This window comes from Pelobates fuscus, chromosome 4 (genome assembly GCF_036172605.1).
Source record: "Pelobates fuscus isolate aPelFus1 chromosome 4, aPelFus1.pri, whole genome shotgun sequence".
Lineage (NCBI taxonomy): Eukaryota > Metazoa > Chordata > Amphibia > Anura > Pelobatidae > Pelobates > Pelobates fuscus.
The window spans coordinates 364,279,731-364,298,397 of NC_086320.1; the positions used below are offsets into that span (position 1 = coordinate 364,279,731).

An 18,667-nucleotide genomic window follows, 5' to 3' on the forward strand; every position below is an offset into this window, starting at 1 on the left:
TGAGATCGTTCATGCAAGTCACGCATGAGCAATATGATGTTCCACTATACCTAGGGATAGGAAACTGATTGGCTGGATTAGTGCCTCCCCTTACCCTTAAGGTAGGTGTGGAAAACAAATGGAAGAGGCAGGTAAATATAAAAATATTTAAATGCCTAATTCAAAGGCAATGAGACAGTTGTTTTGAAGTAATGCTTGTCCCTTTAAAACCTTTTTTTTTCTTTTACATTTTGCAGATAATTAGTAACAACATACTTTGTTAAATGTAAAAAATATCTAGGGTTTAACTAACTGAACAAGAACTTTTTAAATTAAAAATACAATTACATGATCAGTGATTACCTAGCTAGCTTAGTTGGATTTTTAGCCTATTTTTTTCAGTTCCATTTCCCGTACACCACTGTTTAGCTAATAAGCCCTATAAGTAAGCGGTTTGTCTGAGTGGTTTCATAGTCAGATTTAACCGAGCCTTCAAGCATTACGAGTTGGAGCAGGTATATGCGCCAGCATGGTTATAAAGTTAATTTGTTATGAGGTTTTTCTGTATATCTGAGATGTGTGCATCCAGTATTCCTTCGAATTAATAACGCAATGCTTTCCATAACACTGTATCCAGAATTGCCAACATTCCCGCTACTGCAACATACACCGAACGAAAAAAAGACAATTCCCCAAAGATGTTTTTTTTGTTTATATGGTGACTCTTTTATAAGACACAGCTGCGAATGCTATGAGGAAGTAATGTAACCTTTATTGGGAGGAATAAAAGGATTAAATCATGACAAAGGACATATGGTGAAATCATCAAATATGCTTATGATTTTAAAGATGGGGGAAAAAAAATGTCCATTGGGATATGTCCACTAAACTTCTCTGAAATTATAGAACAAAAGCAAATAGCACAGTTTCTTGACAGTTAAGTAATGACGAATTATGGCAAAATTGGTTCTTTGTTAGCTTGACACAACTGTTAAACATTCTAAAGTCATAGACTGTCAAGGAATTATTTAAGCTGCAGTCCAATAACAGCAGTATACCTGCCAAATGTCTCTGATCTGACACGGATTTAGGACCTTTTTCCTACTATGCCAAGTTCTATGTGTGGTGTCACCAAAGTTTATCACTGCATGCACTTTCAAGAAAAAGAGTGTTTCTGCCCACAAGAGCTGTTCCCCAATTCTGTGAATCGGTATCTTTTGGTGATTTTGCACAGCTCTAGGTCAATCTAGTGTAAATGCACTGTTACTGCCCCAGACTGGCACAGCCTGGCATTCCATGCAAAGTTCATAGTTCCAGCGATTTCCTATGCACAGCACATAAATAAAAATGTTGCAAAAGTGGAGGTATGTGTTTTTATTTTTCTCAGCAGTAATTAAAGGGACACTCCTGACCCCTAGTACTTTAGCTTGCCATGTGTGAAGAGTATGTCCTCTTTTTCTTTATTTTACTAAAAGTGCAGATTTTAATAGAAATTTTAACTTTTATAAAGTAACCTTGTTACACCTCCCTGGTTGTCAATCAGATAACAGGTCATGTTACTTCCTGGTTGTTTAACTCATTGTAACTAAACTCAAGAGGCAGTAATTGCCCAGAGCAACTGTCTTGCAAAGACTTCTCACTGAGCTACATTGGGAAGTCTCTGATTGGACAGACACAGAACATCTGGGCGGGTTTGGAAGGGGAGGGCTACAGAGAAAAGATCTTCAGCTTTTGCAAGCTGTTTTTACGGGCTATGCATAGGAAGGTTATTTTATAAAACTTTATATTGAAATGTACACATTTTGTAAAATAGAAACAAAATTAAAAAGAGCACACATTCTCCACACAAAGTGCTCTAAGGGTCTTTAACCCTAAATTTCCCAATTCCTGTTGCCATTAAATTCGGAGGAAGGGACGTACGGAGATGCATTCACAGCTATTGTCATGTTATCTTTAAACGTGTCATGGAAAATGTGTGTGAAGTTCTCTCCTTAATACCTTTGACAAGAACTTTATTTTATATATAGATTTAGCATGGTACATCATATACTATTCGGAAATAATTCCATATCGTCGATATAGGTATATCCAAAAACCATAAGAAACCACTTAAAACCCCCTCAAGCCCCACGGCTAAACGGTTTGTAGTGGTCTCCGTAAACTTGGGAGGGGCAATATTTTCACCAAATGCATGTTTTATATATTATATATATAATAAAAATATAAAAACACACTGCAGGTACAAAAATCGGAACGTAAAATAATAATTATTTTTTTAACATGTTAAAGCTCACATCCAGGTTACCACAAAAAAATAAAGGACAAGTGTCATACAATTTTCACTGGTCATTGTTTAAAAAAAAAAAAAAATTAATGAAAGAATTTTTTTTTTTTAATTCTTTATTTTTGTAGTGCATAAAGATATAACGATGCATATATGGTGCCCCAACGGCAATCCACGTACGTTTCATCAACAGTTATAACAATGGGGTATGTGGTAATACTTGCACAATTTATTGTAATAATTGAGGTTGGTTCTATTGTGAATAGCTAGTTTGTAGATTGAGTACATGAAACAAGCGATAATTAAGTTAAAGTCATGCATATAGGTTGAACAATCAGTAGCTTCCTGAGGCAGTTACAAAATCGCACCTGGGCAGGTATTGAGTAATATAGGAGTAAACTGGGTTAGCTTTTCGTGCTTGTAATATGAACAAGGCGTTATGCAAGACTCTTGCATGCCTGGTTTTCTGTGACTATAGTGTCACTTGCATAGGACCTGTTGGGCTAGTGATAAGCATGTTATGCTGTACCTACAGAGGCTGTAGGGCTCTGAAGGGCTAAAAACATTGCTATGTCATGTTTGTAATTACGGTAGCTGTGCATTACGATGGAGCAATTCTAATATCGATTGTAGCATGTGATAAAACTTATACAATTTAAGCAGTCATTAGTAAGCAGACGTTGAGGTCTCTGTGAATTGTGTTAGGTTGAAGTAAGGCCTAGCTAGTAAGTTGTGTTAGGCATTGTTTACGAGTCTGGGGCTGGGCTATTTGGGTCAGTAGTGAGTGTCTGCCCGTCTAGTTCTGGCCAGACGGGTTTAGGGCCTCATCTTGTTGTATGCTGCGTCTGAGTTTCCTCGAGGTGGGGGGTCGTGGTGGCTGTATTGTAGTCTGGGTGTGAGCCCTCCGTCATCCCATTGATCCCCCACATTGTTTTATAGAGGAGCATTAAACTTGGAAGAAAAAAAAAAAGAAAAAAAAAATGGAAATTGTCATTCAACTGTACAATAGAAGATATTGTCCCGGTAAGGGGCCTGCCAGGTTCAAGTTGTGGCCGCTGCATAGGTCTCCGTGGCTCTCTGTCTAGGCTTGAATTCTGCAGCGTGTACAGGATCAAGGCCTCGAGAGCTTGCAGGTGTCGCCCTTCCGAGGGAGATCTAAGTCTCTCAGTGCTGCTGCGGCTTCTTGCATGTCGTGTATTACATGAGTTGCATCTCCTTTGGTGACGTGCAGTGTGTTGGCTGGGCCCCAACGGTACCGGAGTGGATGTGTGCGTAATAGGGAGGTGAATGGTCTCAGTGCCCTCCTCCATGCCAACGTTCCTCCCGAGAGATCTGCATAGAAGGAGAGCTCCATCTCCTCAAAGAGGTAGTTTGATTGGCCTCTGATGGCTGCTTGTAATGCTGCTTTATCCGTGCGGCTGAGGAATTGAATAATCAGGTCTCCAGGAGCTGAAATTGGTGCCTTGGTTGATTTTGGTATACGGAATATACCGGTTAGTTGGGTCGCTTTGGCCGTTTTGGGGTTCAGAAGTGCAGTTAGGAGCCGCCTAATGAAGTGTGGTAGTTCAGCTTCTGAAATGTTTTCTGCTACTCCCCGCACTTTCAGATTGTTTTGGCGCCGTTCATCTTCCTGGGCGTCAAGCTTTCGTTCCGTGAGGAGATTTTGTTGTTGAAGCTCTGAGACCGCCCGTTGCAGCTCTTTGTTTTTGTTTTTTTAACAATGAAATGTCACGGTTTATTGAGCCAATTAGCCACAGTGGGTCAAATCTACTACTATCTAACCATCTGCGGCTCAACTTAATTTGACTGCTGCTACAGTTTTACACAGAGCAATTGCAGCAGCTGGATAGCTCAATCTATATGTTGCTGCTACTGCAAATGCTCTGTGTAAGATAACAGTAAAGTCTGACCCAACATGGCTGCTCAGCCACATAAATAAAATGAAAGGAAGACTATAGTGTCTGGAACACTAACACTATAATATCAGGAATAGATGTTTAACTATTTAGTTTTTTTTTTTTAACTTCCCTTCAATTGCATGGGAAATTAGATTCTTTTCACCTTTGCTTAACGCTGTGCCTGTTTTGCCGCGGCTGGCTCTGCCTCTGATATCAGCAATCTTGATGACTTTAGCCAATCCAATGCTTTCCAAAAGGAAAGCATTAGGAGGCTTTTGCGCATGCATGGCAAAACACTGTGCTGGCCAATCAGCATCTCCTCATAGAGATGCATTAAATCAATGAATCTCTATAGGGAACTTCAGTGCCTTTATGCAGAGGATGAGGAAGCTGGATGTAGGTGCCGCACACTGTGCACATGTTGACCCAGGAAGCACCTCTAGTGGCCATCTGAGTGACTGCCAGTAGAGGTGTTACACTAAGAGGTAAACACTGCCTTTCATCTATACACCAAAACGGATTCAGCAAGATAAAAAAATTTTGTTGACTCTAGTGTCCCTTTAGACTTTTTATTAAAACCTTTATTTAGGAAGGGGGGGAGGAGGGAAAGAATAATGCCCAATAGGGCATTACCCATTAAAAAAAAAAAAAAAAGTTTGAAGGGTCTGACTAACTCTTTAATTCTAACAATACATGATGGATATACTGGAACTGTAGGTGAAGAGGGCCCTGACCAAATGAGCTCACAATCTAATCATCCATACCTATATTTTAACAAGTATATGAGAAACGTGCCCAAAATGCAGAACAATGCAACACAAAAATCTGATAAAACAAAATTACTCCACTCATGTTACTGACATAATGTTATTTATTGACAACACCATCTAGTGGTCTGTACAGCAATTACATTGTATGACAGTAAACAATACAAAAACAGGTAGAAAGTGAACTTTCAGATAAAGAAAAGGAAAACATGAAACAAACAAAAAAAAACCTTGCAAACTCAAGCTGTAAATGTGTGAGCTTATGTATTAGAAAGGGTTCACTCTCATTAACAAAAAAAATTAAAAATGTAATGATAATAGTAGCCATGCCATCATAAAAGCAGACAAACAGACATGGTACAATACCCATGAATTTATCCACTGGATTCACTTTGCAACTCTGGAGAACAAAATCAGATACAAAATTCATCAGGTGCATTATCCTATGTCTGTCTGTCTATACTTACAAATTATAACAATGTGTCCGTCACTGACACACACGCTAGGAATATGGTAGTATTCCTCATTCTAAATAGAAGGTAAAATATGAATACATTATTTATAGACCAAACATCCCTTCTAGCCTCAGGGGCAATCTCTAAACTCAAACCCCATGCGACTGGTAGGGATCTCTAAAGGATAGCACCGCATCACGCTACAATAGTAACAAATAATACCAGGTCTCACACCCTTCATGTCAGCCCGGACTATACGATAGATTTTTATTTATCCTTTCCAAATGTTAATCCTTCACATTTTCTGGTTTAGTGAATAAACCCCGTTAAATTGGCTTCATTTATGGGAATATCGCTGTGCAATATTGTTCTGCAATGATAGTGTTATGACAGTAATTTGTGGGACTCCAATGGCTCAATGATTAGAGGTTCTGTAAGTCTGTCAACAAGACGGATCGCTCACATCAAATGTTCTTTTATAGCTCTAGGAAAACAGAGTTAGAAATGATTGTTTATGTGAATTGTATAAATCCATTTGGGCGACAAACATACAGGTGATTTTTGCTTTCTTATTTCGAGAGCAGTCACACTACAAACGGCTGAACACCACCTAACCTGACACAGGTTAAAATTCCACTTTTTCAAACTGTTAAAAAATAAAATATACATACACAAAACGTGTAAATGTTTTCACGGCCGCAACTGCAAGCACATTTTTAAAAAGACTAAGCATTTCCGATATTCTGATGACTCCATCCACGTTATCTTTTTAATAACTTTTTTTTTCTCATGAGTATAAGTTGCAGATCCCTTTAATTCCCTACCAAGAATCCCTCACTGCAGCGTAAGAACTGTATACTGACAAAACCTCTGTGAGAGCAGGTCTGCGGCCTTGTCTAGGATGTGTAGGTTCTCTAGGAAAAGTCTGTACGCATGTCAGTACTTTATAGCCGCAATCTGTGCTCTTTGGCCTGCAAAGCTTTGACAGCTAAATCTGCTCTCTGAATGAGCAGTTCGGCTTCTTCGGCACTTCTCTGAGCCCGGATATTCTTCAGCAAAAAGTGGGTGATGAACAATTTTAACCCCTCACGCAGCATCCCCAACTTTGCATTTTCAGAGACTCTAAGTAGGTAAAAATAAATAAAAAGAAAGTGTTAAACCACCAATAAAGGAACATATTGAGCTGGTAGTGTCCTCTAATCCTTTTTTTTTTTAAATCAAACATTTTATGGGCACCCTTGGCTCCATACACAGTTTCTCAAGTGCAAACACTTTATAACAAGCTGGCAAGACGCCAGCTGGCTCAGCTTAACAGTTTGCTGCAAGGGGACTGGCACCTGCTGCTCCTTTAAAAGGACAAACAGAACTGCAGTCCTGCCACTGTGCGAGGCCCCCCTATGGAGCTGGTCCTGGTGCGTTCACACCTTCTTTACATCTGGCATTTACTGTACCGTGAGACATCGGATTTGTAAAATGTGCAAATAATATGGTTACAGCTTAAATAACTGGAAAATCTGGGAGGGAAAAATATAAAGTGTGTGTGTGGAGGGGGGTGGAAGCCAAAGGATAGAAAACCAAAATGTATTTAAAAGCAGTGTGTCCTGAAACTCAGTACAAAGTGAGCTGGTAGCTCTCTTAAAGAAACTAAATAAAATAAAAATCATAAGAATTACGCCAAATATCCCACAATCCCATGATGCCACCGGGTGCATAAACATATAATGAAAACTTAATTTAATGTGTATTTTTACTTACTCCAGCAGGATGTTTCAGAAAAAAACGAAACTTATGTTTTTTTGCAAAATTAGCAGTTAGCCAGTTTCGACTGTTAGCCAGGCTGATCTTGAGAAAGTGCTTAAAAAAAATCAACCTGGTCAATTTTTTTCTGCTAAAAGGCTCTGTTTACACCAATGCACTAGGATCAGAGAAGTCCAATTCAGATTTGATTAACCACCAGCCCTCTACACCTGTTGATGAGCTTCACCTCCCAGGACTCCAAGGAAATCAGATGTGAGATTGCAGTTTGATTGCAGCACAAGTGCTTAACTGTGACTAACTCTGCATAAATTAATTGCAAATAACTTACTTTCCAAAAATCTCAGCCAACTCTTCCACGTCAGCATCTGTCAGCAGCTTGTAGAGAACCTGACGTAGGAAAGACACGCGGATTTTATCCAGCTCGCTGAACTCTATAACCTGCAGATTGAAATATAAAATATTGGAAATCACATTGTAACTGAATCCATCTACTACAATAAGCATAATGGTATTGTGCACAAATATTCAAACGGACACCGTCTAATTATATCACAGCAAACACAGACTGTGCTTGCTTTTTATCTTTAACCACTGAACATTTTCTGCAAGGCACTGTTATCTGAGATTTTTTTTTTTTTTTTAATCAAGATAGCTTTTCAACCTTCTCAGGTCAAAAAATGAGTACTATTATGCTGGGGGACAATATAATTAAAAGCTGGATTTATAAATCCTGCTAAATATATCCAAAAGTACTTCTGTTGTAGAGGGATTGTCTCAAGGGAAGCCCACCTAGGTGCAAGCAGTGGTGCTTTACATATAATTTATGTAAATTGATAAACTTGGCCTTATTTGTATTCTTTAGTTATCCTTATGAGTGTAATGATTCAGGGGAGGAAGAGCCTAAAGTGACGTGTGTCTAATGATAACTGGGATAGGAAATTTTGTAGTTACATTATTTAGAGCATCAGACCTGAACATTATAGATTGTTATTTCGTCAATTACTAATGTGTAGCTTATGCTTAGGAATTTGGGTGTTTAACTTGAACTTGCAAATATCTATAGAAAAAGAAATGTCTCTATTATATCTTCTGTAATTATGTAAATATTGAGACATTCTGTGTTTGAAATCTGTTGATCAGTTTTTATCTAAAGGGACACTGTAGTCACTATACCCACTTCCTCTCATTGAATTGGTTATAGTGCCTGGAGTCCCCTGGTACTGTCCCTCCATTCAGTGTTAAACCATTTAAAAGCAGTTTAACACTAAACAAGGGTCCCTGGCCACCCACAGCCCAGCCCTACTGTAGGTATGGCTAGGGCAGAAATTACACTCCTCCTTGCAGTCATACAAGCAATGGGTGCTTTGACAGGCTAAAAGCAGTCGGCTGACACTCTCAGCCAATCACAGCTTCCCACTGCTCAGGCTAATACTTTCTCATTAGTCCAAGTAGCTGCCGGGAACTCTCATTCAGCATTAAAACGGTTTAATGCTGAATGACAGGACGGCAATAGGGGACTCCAGACACTATAACCAGTTAACTAGATGAAGCAGATGAAAATGCCAACAGTGTCCCTTTAAGATCAATAAACAAGTTGTTAAACCTACAGGCCAGGTCTGATTTCATGTCCTTCCAAAGGTGAAGGAAAGATATTTAATATCCTCTAAAAATCACTCAAATACACAACATTCTTACATTAACCAGTACCCTCTAAAGATTAGTGATGTATTCACATATTTGCTTTGAAAATCACTATGATTTTACAACACTTCTAATTTATAGAGATATGAATGGCATTCCTAAATTCATCAATATCCTGTAAAATCTGTTTCTATTCTACCTATAAACCATTGCTAATAACCAATCTTAAAGAACGCAGTGATTCCCATGATGCATACATTGGTCTAACCGAGTATTGCACCTTAAAAGCCTGTGTAGTGTCATTGTAGGCTACACCATACGGATTTAAAGAATCCATTCAGGATCTAGAGACTGTCATCACCTCACAAGCTATAATTTCTCATTGTGATAACACATTTCCATATTACCAATTCAATTTCTTCTTACAAAGACTGCAGAATAATACTTCACTGTTTTGGAAATAAGATAACCAACCATTAAACACAGATTCCATGGCCAATGATTTACCTTAAAAATTGACAGCGGGAGGGACTTGCTCTTAATCAGGTGGGTCAGGAGATTAATAAGGTTTGAGAAAGTTGTGGACTTGAGATTTTCCAAGTCCCTAAATTTGTCCCACATGCTGAACTGGAATGTCATCTGAAAATACAGTATATTAAATAACAATAAATTAAGGAAATATTAGCAGTGCTTAGCACAATAAATGATAAAAACAATAATCAAAATGGCTGAGTTTATGTCAAATGAGAAAAAAAAAAAAATTGTTTGTACTAAAAAGTCCATTTGTTTATTTTTGTAATAAGTTTTAAACCAGCCATACATTTCTGTTTAGGTTAATAGAATGCAACATTTGGTCTAAAGGGTTACTGTTCAGCTATCATAAAATATATAAATTGATATAAAACCAAGACCGCTATTGTCTGCAAGTTGAATCGCTATGTTTCTTCTGTGAATTAAAGATAATAGATGTCACATATAAGAAATGGATTATTAAAGGGTTAATCCTACCAAAAAAACAGTGATTTGAGAAAACACTGTTGTTGGTCAGTTATCCTACTTTTCCTGGTCCTGCCCCCCCCCCCACCCCCCCCTAAAAGAAAAATGGCTAAAAGTGCACCGCCATCCCAGCACTGAGGCAGTGTTCTCCCTCAGCCCGACCCTCCTCTACTGACATTACTCCCCAGATGTCAGTGAGGGAGAGAGAGAGATGGCTGAGGGGAGGACTTGGGAGGCACGGAGGGATGGCCATGCTGCCATTGGACACCTGTCGAAAGCATGCCATACTTCAGATGTCCAATTTGCACATTTTAGCCCCCTGGGATGCTTGTTCTGGGCTGAATAATGATGCCACATTGATGCAGCAGCAGATTGTTAAACTGTGTATGTACAGCTTTTCAGAGTGAAAAGCACCATGACCGCTTTAAACCAGTGAAGTGGTCATGGTGCGCGGAGTAACCCTTTAATAATATTTAACTGTGAAAGTGTACAGATAATTAAATCCATTATAAACAACTTAGCTAGTATTGCATAGGCTCTGGCTATCTCCTAGATATTTTGGGTTTGTGTATCATCAGCCACTATAAAATCATCTGACAATAAACGAATAGGTCATTCGACGTCAGAGCAGAGTGTTTAAGAACCAGATTATTGAAAGACACAGACTTCATGATTAGAAGTCATTGGACTTCGCATGGTTAATGGATAGCATTCAACTTTATTGATCACACTACCTGAAACCGTCTGTCGTATTCACAGAACTTGCTTGACAGAAAGGAGTAGAAAGGATTGTACACCTTCTCCTGCAGGCAACAGTCAATGAGGACATGCACAATCTCTCTCTCTTGGTGATCCTTGAGACCAAGTCTGGGATAAAAAATAAATAAAAATACATGGAGGCTTCACAGTCAGAGTTGAAATTAAACACATATGCCATTTCAAGGTTGCAACAGATATACAATGGACGGTTTGAAATGTACCCGTCATAACAAAAATAAATATCACTTCAAAGGGAATAAAGTTTAAATTATACACCGCTCTCGCCACAGTAATTTAAAGAAAATAAAAACCCTGCATAGACGATCAGTTGGGTTTGAAAAATCCCATTTTATTTGTAGAGTCTACGTGAGCGACAAATATTTTGAGACAAAAGTATTTCCTCAGTGCAAATGTCCACAATTGTGCGTCTGCACAGAGGAAGCGATTTTTACTTTTACTGGTTATTAGAAACAAGTCAAGTGACAGGGCAACACCAACGACAATACACACCGTCTGATGTCAAGGGTGGATATGGCTGCTTCAGAGATATTTACAAGACTAAACTATTACGGACATTTATCACATTTTCTACACAAGCTCAGCACGAGCCACGTAGTTCCTTGCCGAAGTAATACCGCATATAAAATAAGAAACAAGGAATAGCCAAACAGATAACAGCGTGTGAAAATAATACTTGCTTTCTGGGCTTTTGACTCACTTGATTAATTTTTCAAAGGAGTCCATAAAGTCTTCGCTGGTCATAAGAACACAGAAGATATTTCTCCTGATGTCAGTGTTCATCCTCTGCTTTCGTGCTAAATCCATTATCTTTGCACTGACCTTCACAAATAGAATAACAGAGAAAAAAAATATATATTTAAAATTATATCTACATAAGGCTAATAAACTTTCACGCTCGTCTACTATTAATCCGCAAACTTATATCTTATGTTCAATGCTCCAACAATCAGTCAGGAGACCATGTTACCTTCCCAACAGTGGGATTCTGTGGTTTAGAAATGGAAGAATCAATCATTGGTGCCCCGCTCCAGGAAGATCCAACAATCCACCAACGTCCAACTTTTTCAGCTTCCAAGAGATTTTCCAGGGAGACCCGAAGACGTGTGTCACTGCCAGAAGTACTATTGTGTACCTAAGAAAACCAACATGCCACATTAATAAAGCTACTAGTGTAATATAAACACAAGAGATATCTTTACTCCCACTTCCAGAAGTTATTCTTTCTTGGTAACAATGTCATAGATGCAGTTCTCCCTCCATTAATGTCATAGAAAACCCAATCTTAATCCTGGACCCCCATATAGATGCTTTTTAATATATCAGACCTAATTCTCTGTTTGATTATTATGAAAATAATTTGTTGGATTGATGAAATGTTTTTTGCCAGGACCTTTGCCTGTGGCCTTTCCAAGGGGATTTAGGAATCTTACCAAGGAGCGTTGCAGTTTTCTCAGTTTCTCCACAGGCTCAGGGTCATAACCGGGGATTTTGCGCATATCATTGTTCTTCAGAGCCAACATTGTGTCAAGCATAAACCGGGCCTGCAATCCATTGCAAAATAAAAATACATATTACAATGAGAAGCAAAATAAAACAACTGCCGAAAATATATGTACTACACCCACACACAAAGGCAATCTAATAGACAGGAACAAGGTAAAGAGCTGAAATTAGCTGCAAAGATCCAAAGCTGAAATATTGTTGTGTCCTCCAATATGGTTAAAAGTTTTCCTTGCGCATAAAAAAAATATATATACACATTTATGTAAGAGAAACTATTTCAAATTGAAAAGATTTTCAAGTGATCAAACATAGAAAAATAGAATGTGACGGCAGATGAGAACCATTCGGCCCATCTAGTCTGCCCAGTTTTCTAAATACTTTCATTAGTCCCTGGCCTTATCTGACACACAAAAGTGAGCATTTAGTCATTCCTGCATGTTATGTCTTAATGACTTCAAAGCGAGAAATACACATTTTGATGCATCCATCTGCTTTATATCCAACTTACCAGTGTACCCATCATTTTAACGCCCAAAATCCAAAAGAGTTACAACACACTTGTCCCCACTCGGCATTTGGAATTGTATAATTATGTTTACTCTGTTCTAGATTATTTGTGTAGTGCCCCAGGGACGAAATGAAAAGTACATTAAAATGTACAGGTTAAGTCACTGATAAAAACAACATCTCTTACTCTGGTCTGATCCTGAAACTTTCTGCTGGCATCGTTTGCTTTTATCTGTGCCTCGCTGATCAGTTCCTTTAAGGCCATTGCATCATCTTTTCTTAAGGAAAAGCCAACATTCTTCAGCAAAAGCAGAACCAAGTCAACATCTCTCTCTGTAAATGTCGCAACAAATTTCTTCAGGAAATCAAACACCAGTCCAGAATCAATCACGTGGAAGTTGTAGAGATGCCCAATGAAAGAGATCAAGTTGTCACACTCTTTGCTTTCCGTGCCGTTACCATACAGTTCATGGAATTGTTTAACCAAAGATTCCAATACATGTGCACCGACCTGACAAAAAATCCAGATAGTCAAGAAGAAACAAAGGTCAGAATCAAATGGTCATGATCAAGAACAAAGAACCAAAAATCTTTAGGATTTGCAATAATAAATTAAGCTATGATTTGACAGTCAAATCTTAAGCTGTTTCTTTTAGTTTCAGAACTATGGCATGTTGGGACCACAAGCATTTCTTTAAAACAAAAACAGAAAAGCAAAAAAATTACCTAAAAAATAAAATCACACACAAAAAAACAAACAAAACAAAACATACGTGTAAATTAAATATCATTCCCTGGTGGAGGTCTTGCCATGCCTAGTGGGTGGTCCCAGTCTATCAGAGGTGGATTATAATTTCACTAAAACAGAATAAAAACTCAGGCAGTTACATACACCACCTCCAATCCAGTTATTACCAATCACTAGATCCAAATATCAGAGGAAGAAGAGTTTATAAATGTTTGACAGCAAAGAGAGAAATCTAAAAAGGTAGATATGCACGGGAAAGGTATAGATTTTGCCATGAACTGCCAAATATATTTTAATAGTTACATTTGTAATAGGGTATCCTAATATTTCTCTTTTGTAATTGGGTAGATGAGAAATTATGGCAAATGTAGAATACACAGCTGCCGAAATATTAATAAAAACCTGTAGAATTCATGATCAAAGTCACATCTCAAAAGGAAAATCAGATCATGGTTTTATATATATGTATAATGTAAGGAGGAGAGTGATTGTCACCTATCTGGCAAAATCATTATATTGACCAAAACCGTGGTGGATTCCCTCCTGGATCAGAGAGGAGTGGACAGTACTTACCTCGATCCCTACTGTGTGATGCAGTATGCTGACTAGAAGTACATGTTCCATCATTAGACGGTCAGGCATTCTGGCAGGAGTGATACAGGCATTCATTACAACATCTGTTAGCGTTTCATTCATGTCCTTTCTACTGTTGGCCATGTACAGATCCCCCATCTGCCCGCTGATAGATGCCATGTTCGGTTCACTAAGCCTGAGGACAAAACAAATGACAGGTCATCACAAATGTCAACATTTTTCAGAGGAGATTTAGGCTATCTAGATCTGCAGAGGAGGAGGAAAACAGCTCCCAAAAATACTGAACTGCTAGCTCTGCAGAATGACAGCTGGGAATGTTCCCTGTTCACTATCATGGCAGGAGTGTTTTAAGTGCACCTTTCTCACGAGGTATTTTTTGTCAGAGTTGTTATTAGAAGCCTATCACAGAGAAAGACAATGTAGGGTTCTCCAGCAAGCGCAGAGAATTCCGTTAATCCCTGAAACTATAGCTATTGCTGAGAATTACCAATAACAAAGTCTAGGTGAGAACTTTTAAAAATTGAAAAGAAATTAACAGGGCTGGATTAAAGTTAATCCCAACATTTAGGACTAAATGGTTCATCCCAAAAAAAATTGAAATTCCTATTCCTTGTTTCCCCATATCTAGAACTTCACATCATTAGCAACCTCACTACCAGTTTCAGTGATTAAATGTGACTGTCAGACTGCAACCTCAGAGATATCAATAAAAAAATCTGAAGCTAATCAGTCACCAACGAACGTTAATTCACAGAACGCAACTTATTAACATGCATAATCATTTTGAAGTCTAGAGTACATGGTGCAGTCAAATGACAAAAATATGAACCTTCTTTATCAAAGTGTAAACTCAATAGATCACAGGATGACCAGTCAAATGGGAACAAAATAGGGACTGAAATTAATTAGCTGTAGTAGATGAGGATGAGTGATTTAAAGTTCACAGAGCTTCAGTCTGTCAATTAAAATATGAGCAATAACGCACTTGATGCACTCTAGGACTAGTGCCAAGAGATGGGACACTGAACAGAGAATGGAATACATGTTGCGCAGATTGTTCTGTGAACAGTTATGTGTTTGGATAGATGGCTTGCAATACCTGTTCATCAAACCTTTCACGCTTTTTTTAAGCCGCTCTAGTTCTTCCCGCTTTTTGGCATCTATAGAATCAGACGCATCTCTCAGCTGCGGTGGGATGTACTTATTCCCTGATCCTTGCACATCCTGAAAAAAGGAAATCAGCAAAGTTATGAATTAGCAGATATTGCGACAATAAATGTTTGACTCCATGACTGAATCCATAGATCGGTGGCTGCACAGAGGCTACCTGTGCATCTGTAAATTGTTGTCCCAGGATGCTTTGCTACTTGTGTAGACACACACACACACACTAGATTAATGGAATAATCTGTGCCTCAATTTACAGTGAATCAACAAGATCCATGATGATTGCCATCCATAACTAGAAAGCTATTTTAGTATTTTACTCAGGAACAAATGAAAATATTTTTAGCAATGAAAAACCATCATACAGTGGCTAAATAGCTGGCAAACATAGACTGTTTGATATATTTGAGACATAAGTGTTAGTATTTGGAAGAATTGAAAAAAGTAATGCAAATGAAATTTTTTGTTAATTTAGTCCAAAAACGAATATCAGTCAATAATTAACTTGATCTAATTTATTTCCATTGGTGTAACTGGATCAATTTCCCATTTCAAATATACACATAGCTTGTTATCTTCAGATTTCCTCTGTCTCTTTTCAAAATATTTTCTTCAATGACAACTTCTTAACACTCCAAAAGGAATATTCCCTGTTAGGGGATTGTTGTGGTCATCACCTTTTGAATTGATTCACTCCCCATAGGGATTAACGTTTCAAGCATAAATTTTTAAAATATCGAGAAATTTTTTTAATTTTTTTGTTTAAACCAAATCGACATTCAAACTAATTTGAACTGGACCGAAAATTATAGACCGAACCGAAACCCCAAAAAAATTATTCACATCTCTAATAACGTCTACTACATGATGGCAGCAAAGTACACACATTACCAAATGGTTAATCAAGAATGGGCTACTTCAATGAGTGCTGGAAGTGGAATCCTTACACACAGATATAGAGAGTTTAGATCTCCTGGAACCCACGCAATGACATTCTATACAGCTGCATAAACTGCAGGTAGTGGGGGTCTGTACTAAATACACAGTAATAAACATCAGAGTAACTAGTTATGTATAATGACTGTGTTGCTATATTTTAACATTTTATATCTTCAGTTTGTGGGGCAACAGACTCTCACCGGTATGATAAGAAACACACCATGTGCATCTAAATAAAAGTAAACAGGTTTTGTTGTCGCTAACAAAACAGTGATAATGATTGACTGATATCATTTTTCCAGAGCTGATTAGGCCAATATTCTGTACATCTAAAATTACGAAAAACCAAACAAAAAAACAACAACAATCTCTAAACAAATCTGGCATTAAATGAACATGCTGCCAGCAATCCCACTCCTATCACTCTCAAGCAGCATGCACACTGCTGTTACTGATAGGAGTGTGATTGCTGTTAGCCAGCCCAGTACAGCAGATTATTCACTGCCTCCTGCTGAACTCCATAGGTGGGAGGACTTACAGTTATGGGTGAATTGAGGTTGCAACATGGCATCTCATTGGCTGGAGTTTCGGATGTAGAAGAAGTCGTGCGGTGAATGTTAGAGATGCGTATGTTTGGTAAATTACAAGGCGAACACTAATTATGAAAGATATACGAAATATCAGCTCTAATAATCTACGGAAACTATGATTAGTCGAGCCATAATTCTAACACTAAAGTGTGAATTGTCAGAAATTCAAAGTGAAATACAAATTTTCAGACAAAATTGCTGATTTGGAAAAATTCTCTAAGTAAGCTCTGTTTTGAATTTTTTTTACCATTTTGGTCCAAATGTTAAATTGTATTTTAGTTTCTGACAGTTTACACTTTAGCAAATATGTATTCCTGATATTATAGTGCCATAGTCACCATTTAGGTGACCGGTACAGTAACACATTTTAAAAAGTTATTTTACTTACCTTTTTTCCTTAGCCAAGCCAGTCTCCACTTTACCGCTTTGGCTGAGATGATAAATGTTAATGATTTCAGGGAATCCAATGCTTTCCTATATGGAAGCATTGGGAGGCTAGTGTGCATTCACAGCGAAACGCCACACAGACAATTTGCTTAAAATAGCTTTTTCCACTGGTATTTTAGTGATTGTCATTTGGGGGGGGGGGGGGGGGGGGGGGGGGGGGGCTATAGTTTTCATTTAACTTCTACGTAAACAGAGAACTAAAAAGTGACAATGCACTTAATAAACATGCACATAATATATGTTTACCCATTTATATCCTGTTACAGTATTCCTGCCAAACAAATATCTAGAATTGTCTGGATTTGTAGAGTAGTAACAGGTGAAGGGCTGCCCATGGGCACTCACAATTTAACTTCCAAAAGGAAAAAGTGTACGGTTATCCCAATTCTGTTTACCTTTTTAATTACTTCAGGATTGGTCTCATTGTCGCTGACTGAACCTGAAGATCTGTCAAGGTTTTCTTCGTCAGACCCTTCAGCTTCTGACGCCTGGTCATCATCCTCACCCTCTGACTCCTGGTTTAGGTCACCTTCTAACTCTTCTCCTGACTCATTGTCCATATACTCATCTTCCTCGGCACTCCCTCCCTCCTCTAGACCCTCATCACTTTGATTACCCTCATCACTTTGATCATCACCACCCTCAGAGCTGTCTACATCCTCTGACAGCTTGTAGACTTTTTCTGTTGTGTTAAACTCTTCGTCCTCCTCCTGGTACAACCCAGAAACCGAGCCCCCAGGCTCTAGCACCCCCAGAATATAATCCAACCCGTCTTGTGTGAAAGCCTGGGGTAATGAGCTTTTATTTTTTCTCTTGTTCATCCTCAGACTCTTCTCCAGCCTCTTGATCTCACTCTCCTCCTTCTTATTGGCCTCCAGCAGAGCATTCCTCCTCATTTCTTCCTTGCTTGCTTTCTTCTTTTTGGGTCCATCCTGGGGTGGCTTATTCACCTCTTTAACTTTCTGGGGGGCTTTCTTGGGTTCCCCATTCTGGGGAGCTTTCTTGGGTACCACATTTTGGGGGGCTTTTTTGGGAACCACATTTTGGGGGGCTTTGAGGTTCCCCACTACAGATGCAGCTTGTTCTCCAGGGGTGCCGAGATGCCGTCGCTCATAGTACTGTTTTTTCCTCAGCTTCTTAGACCTGCGTCTCTCCTTCCTGAGCTCCTTCCTGGTCTGGCCTCTGCCGCCCGAGGTCTCCCCTCTGCCAGTGTCCCCAGCAGACTCACCGCCATGGGATTTCTCCACGAAATGCTGCACCGATAACTTCAACTTCTTCATCTGCTCGGGCTCCCGCCCGCTCCCTGCCTTGCGCTTCATTTTCTCACTCCAGCGGCTTGAGAAAGCAAAGCTGTGCATCAGCTAAAAGCTGCCCATGCCTGCACTGGGCGCCGCCATATTGCAATGAACGACTCGCATCCGGGATGTAGAGAGGTCACCAGGCAAAACAGTGAGAGAGGCTAGTGCACAGCGCCACCTGCTGGCATTCACAAATAGCACAGGTAAGAAAAGGCAGTTTAGCAAAAAAAAGATCAAAACCAGAAAATTTGTGCCATACTTACCAATATTTTCATTTCCCGGATATATGCCATGGCAGCACTACGTATGGGTATGG

The 18,667-nt window shown here is 38.9% G+C and overlaps 1 protein-coding gene across 1 annotated transcript; it reads right to left on the minus strand.

Moving 5' to 3' along the window:
- Window positions 1-5,573: 5,573 nt before the first annotated feature.
- Window positions 5,574-18,440, minus strand: NOM1 (nucleolar protein with MIF4G domain 1). Its single transcript, XM_063452668.1, has 11 exons — window positions 17,449-18,440; window positions 15,010-15,134; window positions 13,890-14,085; window positions 12,756-13,079; window positions 11,989-12,099; window positions 11,526-11,690; window positions 11,256-11,377; window positions 10,513-10,645; window positions 9,290-9,421; window positions 7,470-7,579; window positions 5,574-6,505 (listed from the first exon to the last, which is right to left on the minus strand). The coding sequence occupies exons 1-11, from the start codon at window positions 18,409-18,411 to the stop codon at window positions 6,328-6,330; spliced, it is 2,559 nt and encodes an 852-aa protein (XP_063308738.1). The 5' UTR covers window positions 18,412-18,440; the 3' UTR covers window positions 5,574-6,327.
- Between the last annotated feature and the right edge of the window lie 227 nt (window positions 18,441-18,667).

Bases quoted from the DNA above. Each gene is read 5' to 3' on its own strand.
- NOM1 (XM_063452668.1), bottom strand. From the start codon at position 18,411: ATGCACAGCTTTGCTTTCTCAAGCCGCTGGAGTGAGAAAATGAAGCGC. The intron at 12,100-12,755 runs GTAAGAGATGTT...AATGGATTGCAG, and splicing joins AGTTTCAGGATCAGACCAGA to GCCCGGTTTATGCTTGACAC. The intron at 9,422-10,512 runs GTAGTGTGATCA...CTGTATTTTCAG, and splicing joins AATACGACAGACGGTTTCAG to ATGACATTCCAGTTCAGCAT.